Raw genomic sequence first — 22,243 nt, 5'->3', positions numbered from 1 at the left:
GCTAGAGAGTAAGCTGGATAGATTAACCTGGATAATGATTCAATTTTGGTTAACATTGTTCTACCAAACAACGTTAAGTCCCTTTGTAACCAATTGTTTAAAGTTTTTTTTACATTTATCAATAGTATTATGGATATTCTCTTTTTTACCAAAATTCCTAAATATTGTATCTTATTTTTAACAGGTATATCATACAGTGATAAGTCAGAACAGTTATGTATACTCATGAGTTCACATTTGTCCAAATTCAGAAGCAGACCTGAGGCTTTGGAAAACAGTTTAATTGTTTTTAAGGCCAATGGAATTTGTTCTTTATTTTTAAGGAAGATTGTTGTGTCATCAGCAAGCTGACTTATAATTAATTTGTGGTTGTTTATGTCTAATCCTTTAATGTTTGAATTTACAACAGATATAGCCAGTAATTCTGTGGCGACAATAAACAAAAGAGGTGAAATGCTGCATCCTTGCCTAATGCCTCTTTCTACCCTGAATCTGGAACATGTGCCTTCGGAAAGGGAAACACAGCTGTTGATATCAGTATATAACATAGCAATCATGTCAAGAAATGTGTCACCAAACCCAATGTTTAAATGTATTAATGATAAAAGCATGTTCAATTGAGTCAAATGCTTTGTGGAAGTCCAGAAACAACATGAAACCATCATCTTCAATTAAGTAATTATAGTCAATAAGATCCAGAACCAGGCGGATATTATTATGAATTGATCTTCTTTTAAGAAATCCTGATTGTGATGAACTAATTATCTTAGAGATGCCAATTTTTAATCTAGTTGCCAAGACTTTTGTAAAGATCTTGTAGTCTGTGTTTAAAAGAGTTATAGGTCTTAGGTTGCTGGGAATTTTCTTATCTTTTCCAGGTTTTGGTATCAATTTTATTACACCTTGTTTCATTGTTTCCGTTAGTTCTTTTTGATTAATACATTCGATTAAAGATTGGAACAACAGGAGTTTTATATCTTCCCAAAAATGTTTGTAGAAATTTGCTGTTAAACCATCAGGTCCTTGTGAGCGATCAGATGCCATGTTTTTAACTGCACAATCAAATTCTGCAATTATTAACTCTTCGTCACAAGCATCTTTAAAATCATCATCAATTATCGGAATCAAGTTACTGATTTTGTCAAAGAAGGCTGTGACATTTTGTTCTGAATATGAAGATTTATATAGGTTACTGTAGAAGTCAAAGACTTCTTTTTTCATACGCTTGGGATCTGTGCATTCTTCCCCATTAATTGAGAGACTACATATTGAGTTAAATTCTTGTCTACGTTTTTCTAAGTTGCAAAAGTAAGCTGTATTTTTTTCTCCTTCCTCAATCCACCTGGCTCTGGACCTCACATATGCACCCTTGGCTTTATTCAAATACATCACATCCAGTCTAGATTGCAGGTTATTAATTCTTTCTCTTTCTTCCTCAGACCAATTCAACTTCCTATATGGATCCATGAGTTCTTTAACTACATTTGTTTCTTCTTTCCTTTACCATCTTTTTACCAAATGCTATTGCGTATTTTCTAACACTAAATTTGAGAAATTCCCATTTTAATATCGGTGTACTTATTGTGTTGTCCTTTTTAATATCCAAACTTAATTCTTTTATAGAGTTACAGTATTCCACATTCTTTAATAATTGAGAGTTAAATTTCCAATAATCTTTAAAATTAGTGTTTTTATCCCTTTTTTTTAGTTTTAAATTAATGGTACAATGATCACTCAAGGGAGAATTAGAGATCGTTGTTTCTGCAACGTGTTCTGAGATTGATCTTGATATCAACCAATAATCAATACGTGATCTGATTTGGCCATTAGGTTTGTACCAAGTAAATTGTTTAACATCTTTGTTCAAAGATCTCCAGATATCAAGTAATTTGTTGTTGTTAATAAAATTTTCCATTAGTGGGTTTCTGTATTCCCTTGAGATTCTTGAAGGCCATCGATCCATCCACTCATCAGGAGTTAAGTTGAAATCACCACCTATCACCATATAATCGGTGGGAAATTTTACCTGTAGTTCTTTTATAACCAAAGAAATTTGATGTAACATGCTCCTGTTTTTTTGATCATTGTTATAACCATAAACACTGATCAAAATAATAACAATGTTATCCATATCCAAAGCACAAGCTACCCAGTGTCCATCTTTATCTGCCTTATTACATAAAATCTTACCAGGACATCTATTGAAACAGATGGCAACTCCAGCTGAACGATTTGTCCCATGACTGAAAAGGACTTTGTCCCCCAATTGCTGTGACCAAAACCTAACATCAGATTCATCAGAATGGGTTTCTTGAAGAAAGGTGCAATGTGCTTGTTGTCCCTTGCAAAACAGAAAAACAGCTTTGCGCTTAACTGAGTCTTTAAGTCCCCTTGTGTTAAAAGAAAGAAAAGAAATGTCAGTTTTTACCTGGAACATAGAACACATAGAACACAGTTAAATCAGTCAGAACTTCCACTAAGTGAAGAGAAGTGGAAAATAAGAAAAGCCCACAAAGACAACTTTAGGCCATGTCCCTTCAATATCAAAATATCATCTTTAACTTAACCATCCAACTTTTTTCTCTTTTTTTTTATCAGGAAAGATTAAAAACCTGTTTAATGCTTATTTATTCATTGGTTTGGACTACCAGTATACTTCAAGTGATTATACTAGGTGATTCTGTGTCCATCGATGTAACCAGCCCCTCCCCTGTAGTAAGCACGTTTACCAGTTGCCCGTGCTTGTTGTATCTTCGGCCACAGTGCCATCCGAGCCTCCCTGTCAGCCTTGCAGAGATCTTCACTAAAGCCGATCCCAAGATCTTTGCAGGTGGAGGAATCTTTGGTCATCTTCCAGATCGCATCCCGGTGTATTCTCTGTGTAAACTGGACGATGACCTGCCTGGTCTTGTTATCCTCACGTGTGCCGAGCCAATGAGCGGAGTCCACAATGTAGTTAATGTTGGGAGCCCAGGTGGGGGAAATCTTTATCAGCAGGTCAGCCACCACTTCTCGTGTGTTTTCTCCTTCTTTCTCCTTTATCCCTCGAATTCTCAGATTCCACCGGCGCTCGTATCGTTCCATCTCCAAGACCCTGTCCATTAACTCAGCGTTGTCTTTTTTAATCACTAACATCTCCCGTTCCGTGTCTTGTAACTGAGATTTACAGTCCTTTATTTCCGCCGCGTTAAACTCAACAGCTTTAGCCATGCTGGCTAGCATAACTGAATTCTGTTGTATTTGGGCACTGAGACTATCCACTTAATCAGTGAGTTGTTTTATTGCTTCCAGGACGACTTTCATACCTTCATCAGTAGATGAATCTTTCATTTTGGCGGGCGGTCGGTTTTTTGTTGGAGAGAATGGGTGTTTTCTTTTTAGGCTCTCGGTCGCTATTTCCATCTTAGCCGCGTAGTTATGATGAGTAGCAGCCGTATTCCCACAGGCTGGAATGGTAGGTTTCATGACTCAATTCTTGGCAATATTAAATGACGAGACAAAATAAAAATGTTCAAGAGTCAGGAAAAGGTAGTTAGACGGTGAAGTTAAAAAAATTTGGGACAAACAGACAGCTCTCAAAAGTTATGCTGCATCCGGTCCGCCATCTTGCCCACACATCTTTCCTATGAGAGCTGCTCAGTGGCGCATGAAGCAGAGAAAACTCTTTTTCCGGGTTTAGAAAAGTGAAAAATACCCGGATCTACTGGCCCATAGAGCATGCGTGGAAGTGATTAACGGCAGCCGAACGCAGCCGAGTGTACCCATTGACTTCAACTCACTGACTCGCTCACTCAGAGCGACTTAAGCGAACAGCGCTGGTGCACGAGCATTCCTCTCGTAGTAGCTTAGCTTATTAGCAACAGCAGCTAATTGGCGGTATAACGACAGCGCTGTCGGTTTTAATATTTACGTGATTATCAAATAATGGTATATTTATCTCTCTCTCACTCTACACACACACATATACATACAACTCATCAGGGAATCATATTGTAATCACGACTGGAGAAATCAAATTAACAGAATCGGAACGTGTCGTGCTCATAAAAAGGTAATAAAAGGTGCTGCTTGTAATATTGCCCCGTGTTTTATCACACAGCTCAACTTTTGAAAGTACTACGTTCAGTACCTTTCAGTAACTGTCTCTAGTGCTCCGCGCTGCTCACTAATAACCGGTAGTTTGAATACTGACCGCAGACTGTATATACGTCCTCTGATACAGACACGGTAAGACGACCATATTACAGGCTTTACAGCCAACAGTGTATGGATGTGTTGTAAAATGGTAAAAATGATGAATTGTGATTAAAAACTGATGAATTACAGCAAAAATATCCATTACTACGGCCGGTATGAAGCCTGTGCTGTCAGAAACTCTTAGAGTTACATGTGCGTTCACGCGGTAGAGTCCCGCGGGTCCGATGCGTGTTCATTTTATGTCTGGAGAATGTCTTAATTTTTTTAATAATGGCTATAAAAAAATGCTTTCTGAAAAGTCAACATGTCTCAAAAAAATTATCCAGTGAATTAAGGAGGTCTCTTTCCCAATGTTAACAAATGGAGAAAAGTCTTTCTGAGCCAGTGTGCATCACGTGACGCTGTAGTTCCACTTTCGGCTACTACGTAAATTTTGCTTCAGAGGGTGGCGCACTTCCTGGGGGCTTGCGAAATACAGCTAGTGCTTCTTCTTCTTCTAGGATGCTGCAACTTGGCATCTACAGAGGAGCTGCTCCTTGTTTACTCTCCCTCTTACACTCAGTCCCTGCAGGTAGAGCAGAGTAGTTGTAACAAAGGTGTTACTCTCAAATGAGGTGAAGTCAAAAAATGACTGGCTCAAAAATATGCTTGAGTAGTTTTTTTTTTTTTTTTACACTTTTGCAATACTTGTAATGTGTCACTACCCACCCCTGGACAAACTGAGCAAGAGTGTGTAGGAGAGGGTGCACTACAGTTCACTACAGGATACGGCCACTTCACTACACGACACACATGACACCCACTTTCATTTGCAGCCCACCTACTTCAATATGCAGAGATATGAGAAAATGCTCTGTAACATTATCTTACACAGCCCTCTCATTTTCGATATGTGCATTTATTATTATCCTTAATGTGTTAATCATTACTCTGTCAGAGGAAAATGCACACTTAGTCTTTGGTCATTATGAAATGCATGTGATGTGACTCACTGTTACATCACATGCGTGTCAATAAACTATTGTCAAATAAAGGCTTTTGTTCAGTATCCTCATATTGTACATCAATAAGAGGTGTTAATGTGCCAATTAGTCAGTGTGTGGTACCCTTTGGATATGCATGTTACTGTCCTCATCAGTGGACATGGACCCTGAGGGCATGCGCACAATACTGTTGATCGATAAACATGCTCGGCACAGCTGGCCATAAGCACATCACCACACTTCCTCTCCACTGCTGTAAAATGACACTGTGCTTCCACTGTGTAATTTCACAGGATCCATAAACCCAAGGTCATCTGCAACCAAAGCAAACTGCCTGAATATGAAGCACCAACGTAAACAGACACCATTTCAAATGGGAATGTAAATTATACATTTAGACAGGATGTCCAGGGAATATGTATATCTAGGGTTAGTCAAAGTCTTTTGTGACACTAGAGGCAAAGTTATTGTACAGCTGCTTGTTTTTGGATTTAACCTGACAAAATATAATATAATATGGTCCTGTAACAGCGAAGAAAGCGTTGTGAGCAAAAGTCATGGCGAAAGACAATATTTGTGTGTTTCATACACATCGATCACTACTATACACTATAATCTAATTATATTAAGATAAGATAATCCTTTATTTATTCCCTAGAGGGTAAATTCAAGTTTTGCAGCAGTACAAGGGAAAAAGTTGCATGCACGAAAGGTCAAATAGAATAACATATAATAAATAAAAGATCAATATATTGTAAAAAAATACGAATTGAATTAAAAATAGAGATACACTTTTAAAAAGTGGAGGAGTAAAGTGTCATTTCAGGACAACTGAGACATTCTGTCACAGTGTAAATGGTAGCAGCAGTTGTGTAGACTAATTATATATGTATATATATATATGTGTGTGTGTGTGTGTGTGTGTGTAATAGTATAATACTAACAATATTAATGTAGCTTCATCTAACCAGAAACTGTGCAGAAACACTGAGTTTAAACAAAATGAAAAGTCACACAAACCAAACAAAAGAAAGCTGCTCAGCCTTGGTATGTTGATTTAGAATTTTATTATGAACATGAATAAAGCTTTGAAGCTTCAGTCTAGTTGGTAGAGCCCTGGTAGTGACTCACTTGTGTTGAGCTGTTGTAAAGGACGTCAGTGCTGTCCTGGAGTCATGCTGTAAAGCCTGTTTCTGTCTGACTCCATTTTATATACGATCTTTCTGGCAACTGGCCGAGGAACACTGTGAGCCTTCAGAAGAAATACACAGGGTTGGTTTGCAGACGTCCTTTGTTCATCCGGAGGTCATTACAAGTGCCGTAAAGAGGCCAGTATGCTGGATACCCAGAGAGTCCTGGAAGGGAGACCACCAACATCACAGCATTGTCTGCGCAGTGTGGGGGAGCTCCCTGTGTTTCAACTGCTGAAGGACATACCTGCTGTGTCTGTGTGGCTGTCTGTTAAGAGAAATTCGACCTGTCAGTCAGTGGCTTGCATAACATTTACATGGTTACACTATTCTTTCCCCTCTTAGTGTTTTTTCATGTGGTGGTGCTAATTAAAATTAGCTGGGCATATTACATACAATACAGTCAAGTCAGATTCCTACATTTTTTGCCTTGTCCAAAACTGACTACACAGAGCAGTCTTTATTCTGTTACAAGGTCACATCTGAACCTTGAAAATACTCAAATTAATTTTGCAATATTCCCTTAGCATGTCCAGTGAAACAGCACACCAGCCCTTATCTGACTTGCCATCAAAATGAACAAAGCATTAATGAAGAAAAGTCCCAACTTGTCTTTGGGGACACAAAACTAGTTTCAATAGTTTATTTTGAATGTATTGTTTTTTCTTCTATTAGATTTTGAAAATGTTCATGAAATCTGTTAATGAAACATGAAGGTGTGTCTTCATACATGTTTCTTCACATGTTAACATACTTTAATTTATTGTGCTTTTCAGGAGCCATTTGAGGATGGGTTTGCTAATGGTGATGAGCTGACCCCGGCTGAGGAGGCTGCTGCCAAAGAAGCAGCTGACTCCAAAGGGGTGGTCAAGTTTGGCTGGATTAAGGGGGTGCTGGTGAGTCACTTTCACAATGCTATCATTTCTTTCAAATCCTGCTTCCTTGTAGTCATTTAGTCTTCTCTTGTTGTTACTTTTTTTTCTAAAAGATTCCTTCAAGTCACGTCATTCAAGGAATCAGTTGTAATTAATTATATAATGAGCCCAAACAACTAGAGAATATTTAGTCATATATGTGATACATGCAAATATATTTATGTGTTGATCAGAAGAGTTTGGGTGAGTGAGATGAGGCCATCATTAAATATTTGATCAAGTATCAACTCTTTATGACAGAAAATATGCTCTGAGGTTGCATGAAACAAGCTGCAACATGAAGACTAAATGTAACCTGAAATTTTGCTGCTTGCATAGTGTTTGGCCACTTCACCAATGTTTCCACATACGTCTCATATTTTGAAGCTTAACCATAATTTAGGGACAACATTTTTGACAATGTGTATTGGTCTTCACGTTGTGTACTCACAGTCTCACTCTGTTCATATGTCCAAGTAGTCAAATCCAGTGTAGTGGATCACAGGTGATAGGTGTGCCACTTTATTATTTGAAGTGTATGTGCAAATAGATGACACTCTGTTAAGGATTTTGAACCATTGGTGTGAATTACTTGTAGCTCAGACAGTTGGTTGGTGGTGGTTAAAGCTACAGTTGGTAACTTTAATGAAAATAACTCATATTTGCTGAAACTAGGACTGATCCGAACTCAGAATTATGTCACTCAAATCAGATTTGGCAGCTCAATACAAATATTCGACAATACATTTGTTTCCATATAAGGATGTAAATTCAGTGTGATTTCATCATTCACGTGGTATCGTAAACAAGCTAACGGTGCCAACGACAGACTGTAGCTGTGCAACATTTTTTGTCGACTGTAGATATCAAACAAAAGCCAGAGACTGTGTTGTACTAAGATCCTGTGAGCTGTAAATTCTCACTTCTAGACCAGATAATGTGTTCACAGAACTTTACAGTGCAGAGTAGGGTTGGGAGCCAAAACTCGGTTCCAAATTAGAACTGGGTACTTGATGCCAAGTAGGGTACCCATGAAAAAAAAAGATTTGGTTCTGCTTATCGGTTCCTAAATGTGACATAAAAATGAATTAGTGCAGACAAAGGCTATATATATCTGCAAGGCCGTGGCTTGTCTGGCTACCTTCCAAGACCTTTTCTCATCTGCCAGAAGTCAGGATCTGTTAGGTCATGCATCAACACAACAACATGTTGTGTCATAGCCATTAGGGATGCACGATAACTGTTTTTTTAAAACCGATACCGATAACCGATAACTTTCAGCTCCTAAAGGCCGATACCGATAACCGATAACCGATAACACACACATATACCTAAGATCATGAAATCAATACTATGAACAAAACCAAAAACAGTTTTGACTCTTTAAATGAAGAGATATTTATTTTTTCCAATGAAAAACTATTGGCAAGCCTCTCAAACATTTTCTTAAGGCTATCAAATAAACCTATTTGATATCTCACATCAACTTAAGTAAGGTGCATTACTTATTGATATAAACAATGAAGGCCCCTTGAACTGATGCAAATAAATGCATCAGCATTACAAACTGAAAAAGTGCAAAAAAAATTAAATATACATTGAAAATTAATACACTGACACAAGTTATATTCAAACATTTCTATGTAAACAAACTGAAAAAATGCATTCCTCAATTACAATAAAAAATGATGCACAGCGCATAATGTACTGACTCAAGTTAGACTTGTCTATGTAAACAAACTGAAAAAGTGCATTCCTCAATGACAATAAAAAATAACAGAAGTTAGATTTGTCTATGTAAACAAACTGAAAAAGCGCACTCCATAGGAACAAAAAATTAAGTTTAAAGGATTTTGGCTTGTGGTTCCATTCAAATGAATACCATTAATTAAAGTAAATGAGGTTGAGTTGTTCTTTTAGCTTATGGAAGCTTTAGACAAGAGGGAAATAGCTACAAGCTTTAATATTTCAAAAGATGGCACATGTTCTGACCTGATATCGCACTGTATTCTCAACACTCAAACTTTTGGTTCCTTTAAGAGGTGAACTATTTATCTACTCTTCTACCTCTGGATGGATCAGGGGAAGATTTTTTTTAATGAAAAGCAGCTTTTCTGCCTTTTCGCATGCAAGTCTGTTTCTTTGCTCGGTCATCACGTGTCCAGCAGCAGAAAACAAACGCTCGCTGTCGACGCTAGTGCAAGGTGCTGACAGATATTTCTGAGCAAGCTGGGCCATGCACTCAAAGCGGGACTGGTTGCTCCTCCAGTATTCCAGTGGGCAATGGCTCAAGTGAAGCGTTGGCTCCGACAGATATGACTGGAGCTAAAAGTTAACAAAGCACAAGCAGAAAAATACAATCTAATTATTATGGTGTTCTGACCATTAACATGAGTTATAAGTTGTGTCTTTAGAAAATGTTAAATAAACCTATACACTTACTTCTGCATCAACTCTGCTATTTTCCTGATGAATGGCAGCTTCGTTGTTTTCTTCCAGTATTGCCTCAAACATTCCCAACAACGAGTTGTTTCCATCTCCCCTGCTCCTCTTCTCTGGTGGCTCCCCTGGCTGGGGAGTGGCAGCTGTGGCACCATCATTCTCCAGCAACTTTTCCCGCAACATACCTGTTGCTTGCCGTTTTGATGCGAGGGTGAAGTAGCGATCCTCATACCGCGGGTCCACTATTGTTGCCAGATAGTACAGGGGCTCCTCCTCCACGTGACCAAAACGTGTTTGCACTGCTTTTAACAGCGTGTCCTTTGACGTCTTCACGCCGTGGTCTGTTGGAACAGTTTGCTTAAGCAGACGCGTCAAGGCTTGAATGGAGGGGATAACGTCTGCAGCTGTGGCTGTGGCCTTGCTGATGTTCCTGGTCAGCTGTTCACATGGATCGAGGATGGTCAGGATGTTTTCGACCAGGGTCCATTGGTGGGCGCTGAGTGTTGCGGGCAAATGGTATTCAACTGCATATGCTGCAATAGCTTGCTTCTGTGCCACTAGACTCTTGAGCATGTAAAAAGTGCTATTCCATTGCGTAGCTATGTCTTGTTGGAGTCGTGTTTGTGGCACCTGCAGCCGCTCTTGTAACTTCCTCAGGGCGGAGGATGCTACTTGAGACTGTCTAAAGTGTCCAACAATCTTGCGCCCAATGGCAACACAGTCAGACACAGCTCTTTGACTTAACACAGCCTCGTTCACTGCAAGCTGTAAAGAGTGGGCCATGCAGCCCAGGCTTGCAACACTACCCTCATTCATTGCCTTTTCCATATTGCGAGCATTATCTCTTAAGACAACATGCACCATCTCCTTCTTAATATTCCACCGCTGTAGCATAGCTTCAAAAGTCTGTTGAATCATTATACCTGCGTGTGATCCGGGCAGCTCCTGGGAGTGCAACACCGCTCTGTACATTTTAAAGTCTGTATTTATCCACTGCGCGGTCAGACTCATCATGCTTACAGGGCTGACATCACAAGTCCATATATCCATGGTGAAGCTCATGTCTTTCACGTTGTTATCAATCAAAGTGTGAATACATTTGGCAATCGCATCATACTTAGCTGGAAGGCACACATCAGAAAAGTAGCGGCGGCTCGGCAATGTAAACCGTGGCTCCAAGTGATTAATCAGACGGGAAAAGCCTCTGTCCTCGACCAGGGTGAAGGGCTGGTCATCAAGCGCCATCATGTCCATGATTAAATCTTCAATAGCCTTAGCCCGTGGGTCATCTTTGGAAAACCTCTTGGATTTTTCGAAAGCCTCGCCGATGTGTCTAAGTCCCGGTGGCTTCTTTGCGGGTGGCTTTAAGTTGCTAACGTTAGCGTCTTTAGCAGCCCGGGCGTCCTCGTACACTTTCAAAACTCCATCGAAGCGGTGGTTATGTTTCATGTGGCTGATCAGGTTTGAAGTATTAAACCTAGTGCTAGTTCTCCCTCCTCGTGGAACTCGCTTGGAACATTTGTTACAAGTAACCAGCGAACTGTCTTCTTCGGAAACTTTGAAGAAGTCCCACACAATCGACGCCATGTTCTTTGTTTTCGTAAGCACGCTGCTGCATGCTGCATTCAAGGTGTAACGTAAATTCCCCCGTTCCTCGTTTGCTAGTCGTTCTTTCGACCTTTTTAAGTTCATGTTTCTATTTTTTATGTGTAACGTGGAAAAATAGTGTAGATATCAATTTAAGTCAGCAACTACCAAAATTATGAGTTAACAAGTTGTTTTCTGACATGAGGGGGTATTCTTGATTTTTCCCAGTGAGAAAGAGATTTTCTGATTATGCCGACATCACGTGAACGCAGCATTCACTGTAGGCCATTCGATTCTCATAGTGGGAGCGAGGCACTGCCGTGCTGACAAAAATATATATGTTATCGGGGCTTTTCGTCATGTTATCGGACTTATCGGAATTACGTCATAATTTCCTGTTATCGGCCCGATAATTATCGGCCCGATAGTTATTGTGCACCCCTAATAGCCATACTTGCCAAACCTCCCAAATTCCCGGTAGATTCCCGTCTTCGCTGCCCTACCCTGTGAACATCCAACATGCAGCAGCTGGTTAGAGAGTTAGTACTAAAAATGCACAGAAATTTTGATTTTACAAAACTTGTCTGTATAGCTCCTTGGTGGCAGGGCCCCGGGGGTGGACGTGGTCCGCCCGGAGTTCCTCAAGGCCCTGGATGTTGTGGGGCTGTCGTGGCTGACACGACTCTGCAACATTGCGTGGACATCGGGGGCAGTGCCTTTGGACTGGCAGACTGGGGTGGTGGTCCCTCTTTTTAAGGAGGGGCACCGGAGGGTGTGTTCCAACTACAGGGGGATCACACTCTTCAGCCTCCCTGGTAAGGTCTATTCGGGGGTACTAGAGATAGAAAAGATGAACCACCAGATAGTTGAACCCCGGATTCAGGAGGAGCAATGCGGTTTTCGCCCCGGTTGTGGAACTGTGGACCAGCTCTGGACCCTTGGCAGGGTGCGTGGGAGTTTGCCCAACCAATCCACATGTGCTTTGTGGACTTAGAGAAGGCATTCGACCGTGTCCCTCGGGGAGTCCTCCGGGAATATGGGGTTTTGGACCCCCTGATACGGGCTGTCCGTTCCCTGTATGACCGGTGCCAGAGCTTGGTCCGCATTGCCGTTAGTAAGTCGAACTCATTTCCGGTGAGGGTTGGACTTCGCCAGGGCTGCCCTTTGTCACCGATTCTGTTCATAACTTTTATGGACAGAATTTCTAGGCGCAGCCAGGGTGTTGAGGGGGTCCGGTTCGGTGACCTCAGGATTGGGTCTCTGCTCTTTGCAGATGATGTGGTCCTATTGGCTTCATCAGGCCGTGACCTTCAGCTCTCACTGTATCGGTTCGCAGCCGAGTGTGAAGCGGCTGGGATGAGAATCAGCACCTCCAAATCCGAGACCATGGTTCTCAGCCGGAAAAGGGTGGCGTGCCCCCTCCGGATCGGGGATGAAGTCCTGCCGGAAGTGGAGGAGTTTAAGTACCTCAGGGTCTTGTTCACGAGTGAGGGAAGGATGGAACGGGAGATCAACAGGCGGATCGGTGCGGCGTCTGCAGTAATGCGGACGCTGCACCGATCTGTCATGGTGAAGAGGGAGCTGAGCCGAAAGGCAAAGCTCTCGATTTACCGGTCGATCTTCATTCCTACCCTCATCTATGGTCATGAGCTTTGGGTAGTGACCGAAAGAACAAGATCGCGGGTACTAGCGGCCGAAATGAGTTTCCTCTGTAGGATGGCTGGGCTCTCCCTTAGAGATAGGGTGAGAAGCTCGGTCATCTGGGAGGAGCTCGGAGTAGAGCCGGTGCTCCTCTGCGTTGAGAAGAGCCAGATGAGGTGGCTCGGGCATCTAATTAGGATGCCTCCAGGACGCCTCCCTGGTGAGGTGTTCAGGGCACGTCCCACCGGTAGGAGGCCCCGGGGAAGACCCAGGACACGCTGGAGAGACTATATCTCACAGCTGGCCTGGGAACGCCTTGGGTTCCCTCGGGAAGAGCTGGACAAAGTGGCCTGTGAGAGGGAAGTCTGGGCTTCCCTGCTTAGGCTGCTGCCCCCGCGACCCGACCCTGGATAAGTGGAAGAAAATGGATGGATGGATTGTCTATATACAGACTGTGTCAGATGTCTGCAAATTTGGATACTAGAGTGCGCATCGGGCTGCACATTCCTGTCTAAGACTAAATAACTGAGCCCAAGAAATTAATTTCACTATGTACTACCACTGACAAAAACAAGTAGTCCTAATAAAAATAAATAACATTTTGCTGATCACACAGCTGATTGACTGTCAGTGGGACGAGGCAGAGGCAGAAAACCAGCAGTTTTTCCTCTCAGCGCCACAGTGTCTAAATGGTTAAATGTTTAGCTGTGAAAAGTGTCTTCTTCAGATTTCGACAGATTTCTTCAGATTTAGTCAGACCTTAGATGTAATTCTTTATAAATATGATGAGGCATTGCTCCGTCTCTCATCCAGCTGCTCTCTGTTACCAGGGACAGATTTAATGATTTTGGGGCTTGTGGTCCCAGTCCCACTACCTTGCTTTGATTTCACCTATTATCTAACTGGAAATAGAGAGAGAGAATAAATCTAAAACAAAGACATTTTTGTTATCAAAACATTCTATCCCCCCTCCCTCCCGAAAACCCCTGTAAAAAGGAAAAAAAGGAAGAAACCTCAGGAAGAGTGGCAGAGGTTGATGAGGGATCCCTCTTCCAGGACGGACAGACGTGCAATAGATGTCGTAAATAACAAATGAAGTACAATCATGGCAAAAAGGAAAGAGAAAGAGAAAGAGAGAGGGGGAGAGAGTGGGACTGTGTTATTGCACAGCTCTGATTGGTTGTTGTCATACAGCCGCGGTGGATTCCAGCAAATGCCATCAGAAGCACCATGGGGAGGATGTGGACCAGGACAGACTGTGTGTGTCATGTCGTACTCAGGGGACGTAGAGACAGTTTCAGCAAATATGAGTTATTTTATACAAGTTCCTAACTGTAGCTTTAACCACAGAGGAAGGAATTCCTTCCAACCACTGAGAGATGAGGTTCATGTCGAGCTCTGTTTGACACTTGTCTGATTTATTGAAAGTACAATCAGCAGAGGACGGCACCTGTCTGGATATTTTCATCCTGCTTTTAGTTTGACAGAACTGTCCTTACTTCCTAAAAACAAGCATCACACTAATCCTTATGCCTCTTGGTTTCTAATGGCTTTTATTAAATTGTTTGGGATTATATCATCTAGTATAATCACTAAAGTATAAGATGCTCAGCACACCGCAACTGCTTTAAAAGTAGTTGAGGCACATCTGCTCGATAGCGAGGATTGTCTGTAGTTGCCACAATCAGCCGGGGCGGCCACCCAGTGGAGATCTACAGTCTCTACTGAGGGCACTTTTCTACCTGTTTTATGTGCCTTGTGACAACACACCAACATAGACTCAGTCAGACAAGTCTGTATTCATCAGCTTTTCATCTTTTCTTTTCTGTTCTTGCCTTTTCTTGCCTCTTCTTTTCAACAGCTAATGCCAGCATACAGGACATGGAGGTGGTGGAGTTCTTGTATATTAGACAGCTACCTCTGACTGGCATGAGCCAAATGCAGCTTTCATTATGTTCTCCACCCTTTTCTCAATTTTCACCTAAAAACTATCTGTTGAGATCTTGCTGTGGTTTGCAAGTTCAACCAAATACCAGAAATTTGAAATGATTGTGGAAATCTACATAAGAAAAACCCATCTTTGGTAAATTGAAAGTGAATAGTCTAGTTGAATTGAACCTGCAGTAACAGTCCCTCCTTTCTGCAGGTCCGTTGCATGTTGAACATTTGGGGTGTGATGCTCTTCATCCGCATGTCATGGATCGTGGGTCAGGCTGGAATTGGTAAGCAGAGATCATAATGACAATGTTATCATCTGTTCAGAATCATGTTCACTTCTCAGTTGTGAGTCCGTACTAGGGCCGAGCAATTAATCAAAAGATAATCAGTACCGACATTCAGAAGCTCTAACCAACTTAATCTTGCCCAATTCGGTTATTTCGATAATTATTATTTTTAAAATTCTGTTAATCCTGTCTCACCGGGATTGCCAACTCCCACACATCTGCCGGTCGTCTCACACTCTGTCGGGCTCTGTCTCACGCTCTGTCTCACGCTCTCGCGACACCAAGGAAAATGTCACGCCAAAACACTGCAACAGCAGAAGTGTTTAGCAAACATGTAATTGGCTGAGGAACAAACAAGTGAACCCTTATATTACACTTCAACACACCATGGTCAATTGAAACCATGTCAGTGAACTATGAGGGCAAAATTCAAATCCCCCCCAAAAAAGAAAAGAAAAAACAAAATAATCGTTCATGAATCGTAATTGAGGTAAAATGTTATTCCTGATATTAATTTAAGGTTACATTGCCCAGCCCTAGTCTGTACTCTGGAGCTGGGAAGCAATGTTTGCAAACAGCTTGTGGTTGAAGGCGTGAGGACACCGTTGCTTCACAAGAAAAAGCAGATGGTGTAAGACGCCTTGTTCCTCTTCAAAACTGTTAAATCATTGTGTTTTCTGAATTGCAACAACTTGCTGAGGGACAAACAGAGTAGATGACAATGAAAGAGCCAATAGTCCTTTGGATCTGACCTGAAAAATACATCACCTGTGAACTCAAAGGTTTCAGAAAATGAACTCTTTAAAGCACAGCATTGCAGAGCAACACAAATCTGTTTTCACCTGTTTTTCAAAAGAAACTTCCACTCTCCCAGTTTGGAGGCTCTGTCTTATCAGCTGTCACCTCACAGTCCCAATCAGTGCTGTCACAGACAATTGTCAGGATGACAGCTGGAGACTGCTAAGGCTACAAACAGCCATACACCTTGTATTAGAACATTTAGATGCCTTATTGTAAGAAGAGCTGGACAATGTGGAGAAAATCAAATATCATAATATTTTTGATCAAATACCTGGATATGAATATTGTGGTGATATTGTAGGGTTGACTGCTGGTGATTTCACCAAATACTTACAAAATAAGATTTTTGATAGATAATCAGTAATGTTGGTAAAGACAAACAACAGTTCCAACAGTCTGGTAAGGTCAGAAAATCAGTCATGTTGCTATAATGCAGCCTCGACCACCAGGAGCAGATGACACTTATCATATCACCATATCCAAAATCTAGGACCATGTCTAGTCTCATTTCACAATATTGACATCATACTGGTATATTGCCAGTCCTCGTCATAAATAATGATTACTTGCATTACTGGTTTTCCTGAGCATAACTTCAGTTTGACAGGTTGATTTCTATCTTTCAGGCAGCAGTTCTTTTCAGTTGTCCACAGAACACTGAAATCAGCTCGCAGAGCCTCGAGACTCTGTTGTTTCAGTCACCATCCTGTCTCATGATAATGCAATAACGATTTTGGAAAAAAAAGTTCACGGTTAAAGCCCAGACACACAAAACCAACATCAGTGGCGACAAAAGCCCCCTGCTGTGTCACCTCATGTCTCAGCCAAAAAGTTGCACATGTATGCACCAACCAGTGTGTACATTCTATGCCTGTGTGAGAGGAGATACCCCTCCATACCAGCAGATGACACTTGTGTGTATTCATCACTCAAAAAGGGAAGCCAGAAGACCACCAGAGATTAGTTAACCAGTTAGCACATTAACAACACAATCTTATGCTAACAACTCAAACCATCAGGAAACATTTCTGTTAAAGAGCTCAGCGTTTAAAGGAAAACTATCTTACCTTGTGTAACGATTTTATTCCCACCTCACTCCCTCTTGACTCCAGCCTTCTGTTTACATTTGTCACTTTGGTTTCTCTTCCTGTGTGCTGAGCTGAACAGCCAATCAGAATTATTCAGTTCACTGATGAGCTCCATGGCTGTTGCTGCCAAATCAATATGCTGAATCAGCAGAAAAAAGCAGACAAGGTTCAGCAAAGGAAATGGGTGCTCACCAGTGGCCCAACTTTGACCGATGGCCGGCTGTCGGCTTACCGTGCGTACCCACCAAACGCGATGAAAATTATTTCATCACGCCTCAAATGAAATCGCGTCGCGCCAGACGCTCCAGTTTTGACGCTCGTACAAAAACCCCAAAATGGGACTCGACGCGCGACGAAATCGCGCCGCGCGTTGAGCCCGCCCAAACAACAACATTTCTTCCGCCATTTCATTCTCTCGTTGACGATCGCTGCACTGCACCTGCTCTGGAGAAGTTCCCAGCGTCGTCTGCGGGCTAGGCGCTGACGTCGGTTCTGGGTGCCTGCTACCCTACGGAGGCGGCGTGAGCTCGGCGAGTTCCACCGTCTCCTGCAACAAGGGACAGGAACTGTCGTACAGCTCTGGGTGAGCGGTGACGGCGACGATAAGCTGCTCCTCCATTGTTTCTGGCGGTTTGATTAGATTTTGCGAGGGAACACCAGGACGTCCATACGTCAGCACGTCGATGACGATCTCAACGCTGATAGGCTGTCGCAGCGCGTCTTCACGCGACGACGCCGCAAAAGTTCAATTATTTCAACTCGAGCGTTGGACGCGATGCGAATTTCGCGTCCAACGCGACGCGAATTTCGCGTCCAACGCGTCCAACGCGCCGCACAATCGCGTCCATCGCGTCGCCCGGCAAAATGAGGCGTCAAATCGCGTCTTTGCATTGACTTTGTATGTAATCTTGAGGCGCGATCATTTTTAATCGCGTTTGGTGGGTACGCACCGTTAGTGTGTCAGGGCCTCAATGAATCATACTGTATGTCAGGAGTGCACATGATGAGTTTCAGACTGAAGAATAGCTGCTGCCTGAAAGGTTCACCAGGAATGTGAAGATTTCATGTGCAAAAATGGTCTGATGGATGTAGATGGATGTAGCATAGTCCTTCAGAAAAGATTGAGGTATGCAGTGGAACAGTAAAACTGCGTCTGAGACAGATGTCGCTCATATTTCAATGCTGTAACAAACACAAACTTATCATTCACAATAATCTAATTTATAGAGCCCAGGTTACAAAGTGCTTCACACAGGGCAGCAAATAAAAATCAACAACATCAAATGTGATCGAAAAAACGAAAGAGACCACAAATACACCAGGTAAAACTGAAATCCTAGAAATAAAAGATAAAGGAAATAAGAGACAAGTAAACAACAAGTAAAGTTGGGGAGAGTAGTAGAAATGTATTGTAAAAGTAGACGAGTTTATAAAGAAAATTCTGACTCAGGTAGCCAGTGATTGGTTTGGAAAGAGAAATGTCTTTGGAGAGACAGATCTCTCCAAAACTAGATACATAAAATCTGCATGGAAATACACCAGCGGAGAGAAGTTATCCTCCCCTTTAACTGTAGGCTGCAGCTGCTTAGGAGCCTGTTTGTTAGTCAGCCAATGTTTGACTCTGATGTGACAAACCCTGCACATAACTGACGAATTCAAATATTACTGTCAATAAAAATTAACGAGCAGTGTAGCACACACCTCACTGGGTGGTCATTTCGAACCCCGTGTTCAACACTGTGTGTCACTTCTTCTTTCCCCTTCACACACAGCACAGCTCCCCAGTGTCCCTGACCTCCAGCACTTGTTGGTAATTCTCCACTTTGATGTGAAATCTCAGCAGACAGTGACACGCGGCCCACTTCACTGCACTGCCTCATCTCTGTGGCTGCATTGTGACTTTTCACAGGGTTCTCTGACTTATTGGAAGGCCTGCTAGAAAACTGTTAGCAGTCTTCCAGATTCTTTTCATTCAAGAGATTAATAAAGTTCATATCGTGTTTTCTTCTGCAGCTCTCTCCTGTTTGATTGTCCTCATGGCTACCGTAGTGACAACCATCACTGGCCTCTCCACCTCTGCCATTGCTACCAATGGATTTGTTCGAGGAGGTAAGTCCAATGATCCCAGCAGTGAGCCGTGACTGACTGTGGGGGCCTCCTCCTGCTGTTTGCTGGGACACCTGCTAATCCACCTGAAAGAAGGATTAAACACACATCTCTCCCAGTGGGCTCACTGAAAGCACAAACTCAATGAGATTCCAGTGACTGGGTGGTCCAACACACATATTAACACATTCCTCATGCACTAAATCAGCTTGTGATTGGTTCAATATTTCATACTAAGGTAATGAATAAATTATAGTGGAGTAAAATCATATTATATTCATCCTTAAATTGGATTCTTTCTAGAGCTGCACAGTTAAATAACAATCCCCATCACAACTTGGGCCCTCATAAATGAAATGAACATGAATGTGTGCTCATAGACAACTCTGCTGCATAGCAAATCAAGCACTTCCTAGACTAACAACCACAGCTGTCATGCCGCTGCGCACACACCCTGCAGCGGCAGCCTGTGAAATGCTTTTCTGAGTGTTGCAGCTGCAGAGTAGAGGAGTCGTATACAACAGAGAGCAGGCGGCAAAAAAAAAAATGAAATATCTGCAGCAGAAGGCGACAAGCTAATGCCCTCTGTGGGTATCATCATCTGTTGCTCGGTAGTAGTTGAATTTGCGACAACTGATGTTAAGCAAGAACTAGGGATGCCAACAGTTAACTGAATATTTTTGACTGATTACGCATGTTGGTCTGTAGATTAACTTAAGTTCACTGCACTGTGCACCAATTAGCTAGTGGCACTGCTCATTCGTAGTTACCACTAGTAAAGTCAAGTCCACCCTCCCCTTTCTAGAGGCAGGCATATGCTAATGGGGGCTATTTCAGCTTGATTTAAACTGTGACTTTTGACTCTAAAGAGGGACACAACGTGTTCAAAACTAAGCATCAAGCACCAAGCAACAGTTCATTGTTGACTCTGGAGACAAAACAAGGGCCACTGATAAGCTTCATCTGGACCTTTGATTTATATCACATGATCCTCATCAGCAGATGAAGTTCACTCCTAAGCTTACAAAGATGAGAAACATTTACAAAGCATAACAGCTACTGAGTTTACACATCAACAGATGTATCTCCATGAAGACTGAGCATGTCATCCATGTCAGGTGTTTGAAAGCTCAGGGAAAATTGAGCGCTTTGACTTGGATTTGGGATTATTTTGTCCAGAACCCCAAATCCAAAAAAATGGGATGTTGTGTAAAATGTAACTAAAACAGAATGCACTCCCCTTTTAACATATACTTAATTTAATACAGTCCAAAGACAAGATATTTAATGTTCAAACTGATAAAATGTATTGTTTTTTCATTGTTTTTTACGTACATTCATTTTGAATTTTTAAGCCTGTAACACATTCCAAAAAAGTTTGGACAGGGGCAACAAAAGACTGAGAAAGTTGTTGAATGCTGGTAGGGCGAACACCCCAAGTACTGAGGCTGTATCCCTGCCCCAGCACTGTGGGTTTGATTCTAACCTGCGCCTCTTTGCTGCACGTCATCCCCTCTTTCTCTCCCTTTCATGCTTAAGTTGTCCTGTCAAATTAAGGCATAAAGAAAATTTAAAAAAAAAAAAAAAGAACATCTTCAGAACATTTCACAGGTTACACCGGTTAACTAGTAATGCAATAAAGTATTATTATTTGGGGATGAAAGGAGCATCCTCAAAACCCTCAGTCCTTCACAAGCAAGATTCACCACTTTGTGAGAAGCTGTGTGGGCCATCAGTCCAACAGTTCAAGAACATTTCTTAATGCACAACTGCAAAGAATTATGATTTCTACCATCAATACTATCATCAGAAGATTAAGATAATTCAGAGAAAGCTCTGCACGTAAGGGGCATGACTGAAAACCAGCACTTGAATACCTGTGACCTTTGATCCCACAGCTCTGGATTTAAAACCAACATGACTTTCTAATGGATATGACAACATGGACTCAGGAACGCTTTGGACCATTGTCAGTAAACACAGTTCATCTCTGCATCCACAAATGCAAGTTCAGACTCTACCATGCAGAGTGAAAGCCAGATATCAACAACATCCATAAATATGGCCGACTTCTCTGGACCTGAGCACATCTGAGACAGACTAAAGTGTGCTGTGGTCTGATGAGTCCACATTTCAGATTGTTGTTGGAAATCATGGATGTCATGTCCTCTGGGCTAAAGGGGAAAAGGACCATTCAGATTGTTACCATCTTAAAGTTCAAAGCATCTGTGATGGTATGGGGGCTGTTAGTGCCCTTCGGCATCATGGGTAACTTGTATATCTGTGAAGGCATCTTGAATGTTGAAAGATACATGTTTTGGAGCAACAGATGCTGCCATCAAAGGTAGCGTCTTTTTCAGGGACGTCCCTGCTTATTCCAGAAAGACAATGAGACACATTCTGCACATGTTCCAACTGCATGGCTTCATAGTACAAGAGTGCAGCTATTAGACTGACCTGCTGCAGTCCAGACCTGTCTCCCATTGAACATGTTTGGAGCATTATGAAGCACAAAACATGACAACTGAGACCCTGTACTGTTGAGCTACTGAATTTGTATATCAAGCAAGAATGGGAAAGAATTCAAAACTACTCGTTTGTGTCCTCAGTTCCCAAACACTCACTGAGTGTTGTAAAAAAATGATGTAACACAGCAGTAAACATGCCACTTTCCCAACTTTTTCTGAACTCTGGAAAGCTATTGTGCTGTCAGTCATTATTTTATTCAAGGTTAATATTATGAACCCGTCACCCTACTTAGAATCTACCTGGAATTTTGATTGGACAGCACAGCACCTTGCTGGAAGGCATCATGTTGCTTTGCAGCAAAGGTTGAGCCTGGTTCCACCTTTTTGCTTGACTGCCCTTGAGTTTCCTTTTAAAGCAGCAAGGGCTTTGCAATAATGACAAGAACTGGTGTTTTTCTGCTAATGCTAGTCAGAATGCAGCAGCACAGTCCATGCGCAGCCACTTATCTCTACCACATTCCATATTAGTACCTGTTTCAACTCTCTTACCTTCTACTCTCATAACTGTTAAGGGACGGTTCGCACAGCGGCCTTATGGAGA

At 42.0% G+C, this 22,243-nt stretch overlaps 2 protein-coding genes across 3 annotated transcripts in view; one reads left to right on the top strand and one right to left on the bottom strand.

Annotated features, from left to right (window-relative positions):
• The window catches only part of slc12a2 (solute carrier family 12 member 2), a 103,793-nt gene that overhangs the window by 24,960 nt on the left and 56,590 nt on the right, over positions 1 to 22,243 (top strand). For both annotated transcript variants that reach the window (XM_088071220.1, XM_042509081.2), the window contains exons 2-4: positions 7,147 to 7,266; positions 15,101 to 15,176; positions 19,082 to 19,177. In XM_088071220.1, coding sequence (XP_087927346.1) covers positions 7,147 to 7,266; positions 15,101 to 15,176; positions 19,082 to 19,177 — 292 coding nt within the window. The remainder of the gene's footprint in view (positions 1 to 7,146; positions 7,267 to 15,100; positions 15,177 to 19,081; positions 19,178 to 22,243) is intronic.
• LOC148186124 (zinc finger BED domain-containing protein 4-like) lies at positions 9,715 to 11,313 on the bottom strand. Its single transcript, XM_088070995.1, has one exon. The coding sequence runs from the start codon at positions 11,311 to 11,313 to the stop codon at positions 9,715 to 9,717; it is 1,599 nt and encodes a 532-aa protein (XP_087927121.1).

The sequence above is a fragment of the Plectropomus leopardus genome, chromosome 20 (assembly GCF_026936395.1).
Source record: "Plectropomus leopardus strain MGB_pleo_1.0 chromosome 20, ASM2693639v1, whole genome shotgun sequence".
NCBI classification, from domain to species: domain Eukaryota; kingdom Metazoa; phylum Chordata; class Actinopteri; order Perciformes; family Serranidae; genus Plectropomus; species Plectropomus leopardus.
The sequence above is the reverse complement of the archived record's forward strand: the minus strand, read 5'-3'. Positions and strand labels throughout refer to the sequence as shown.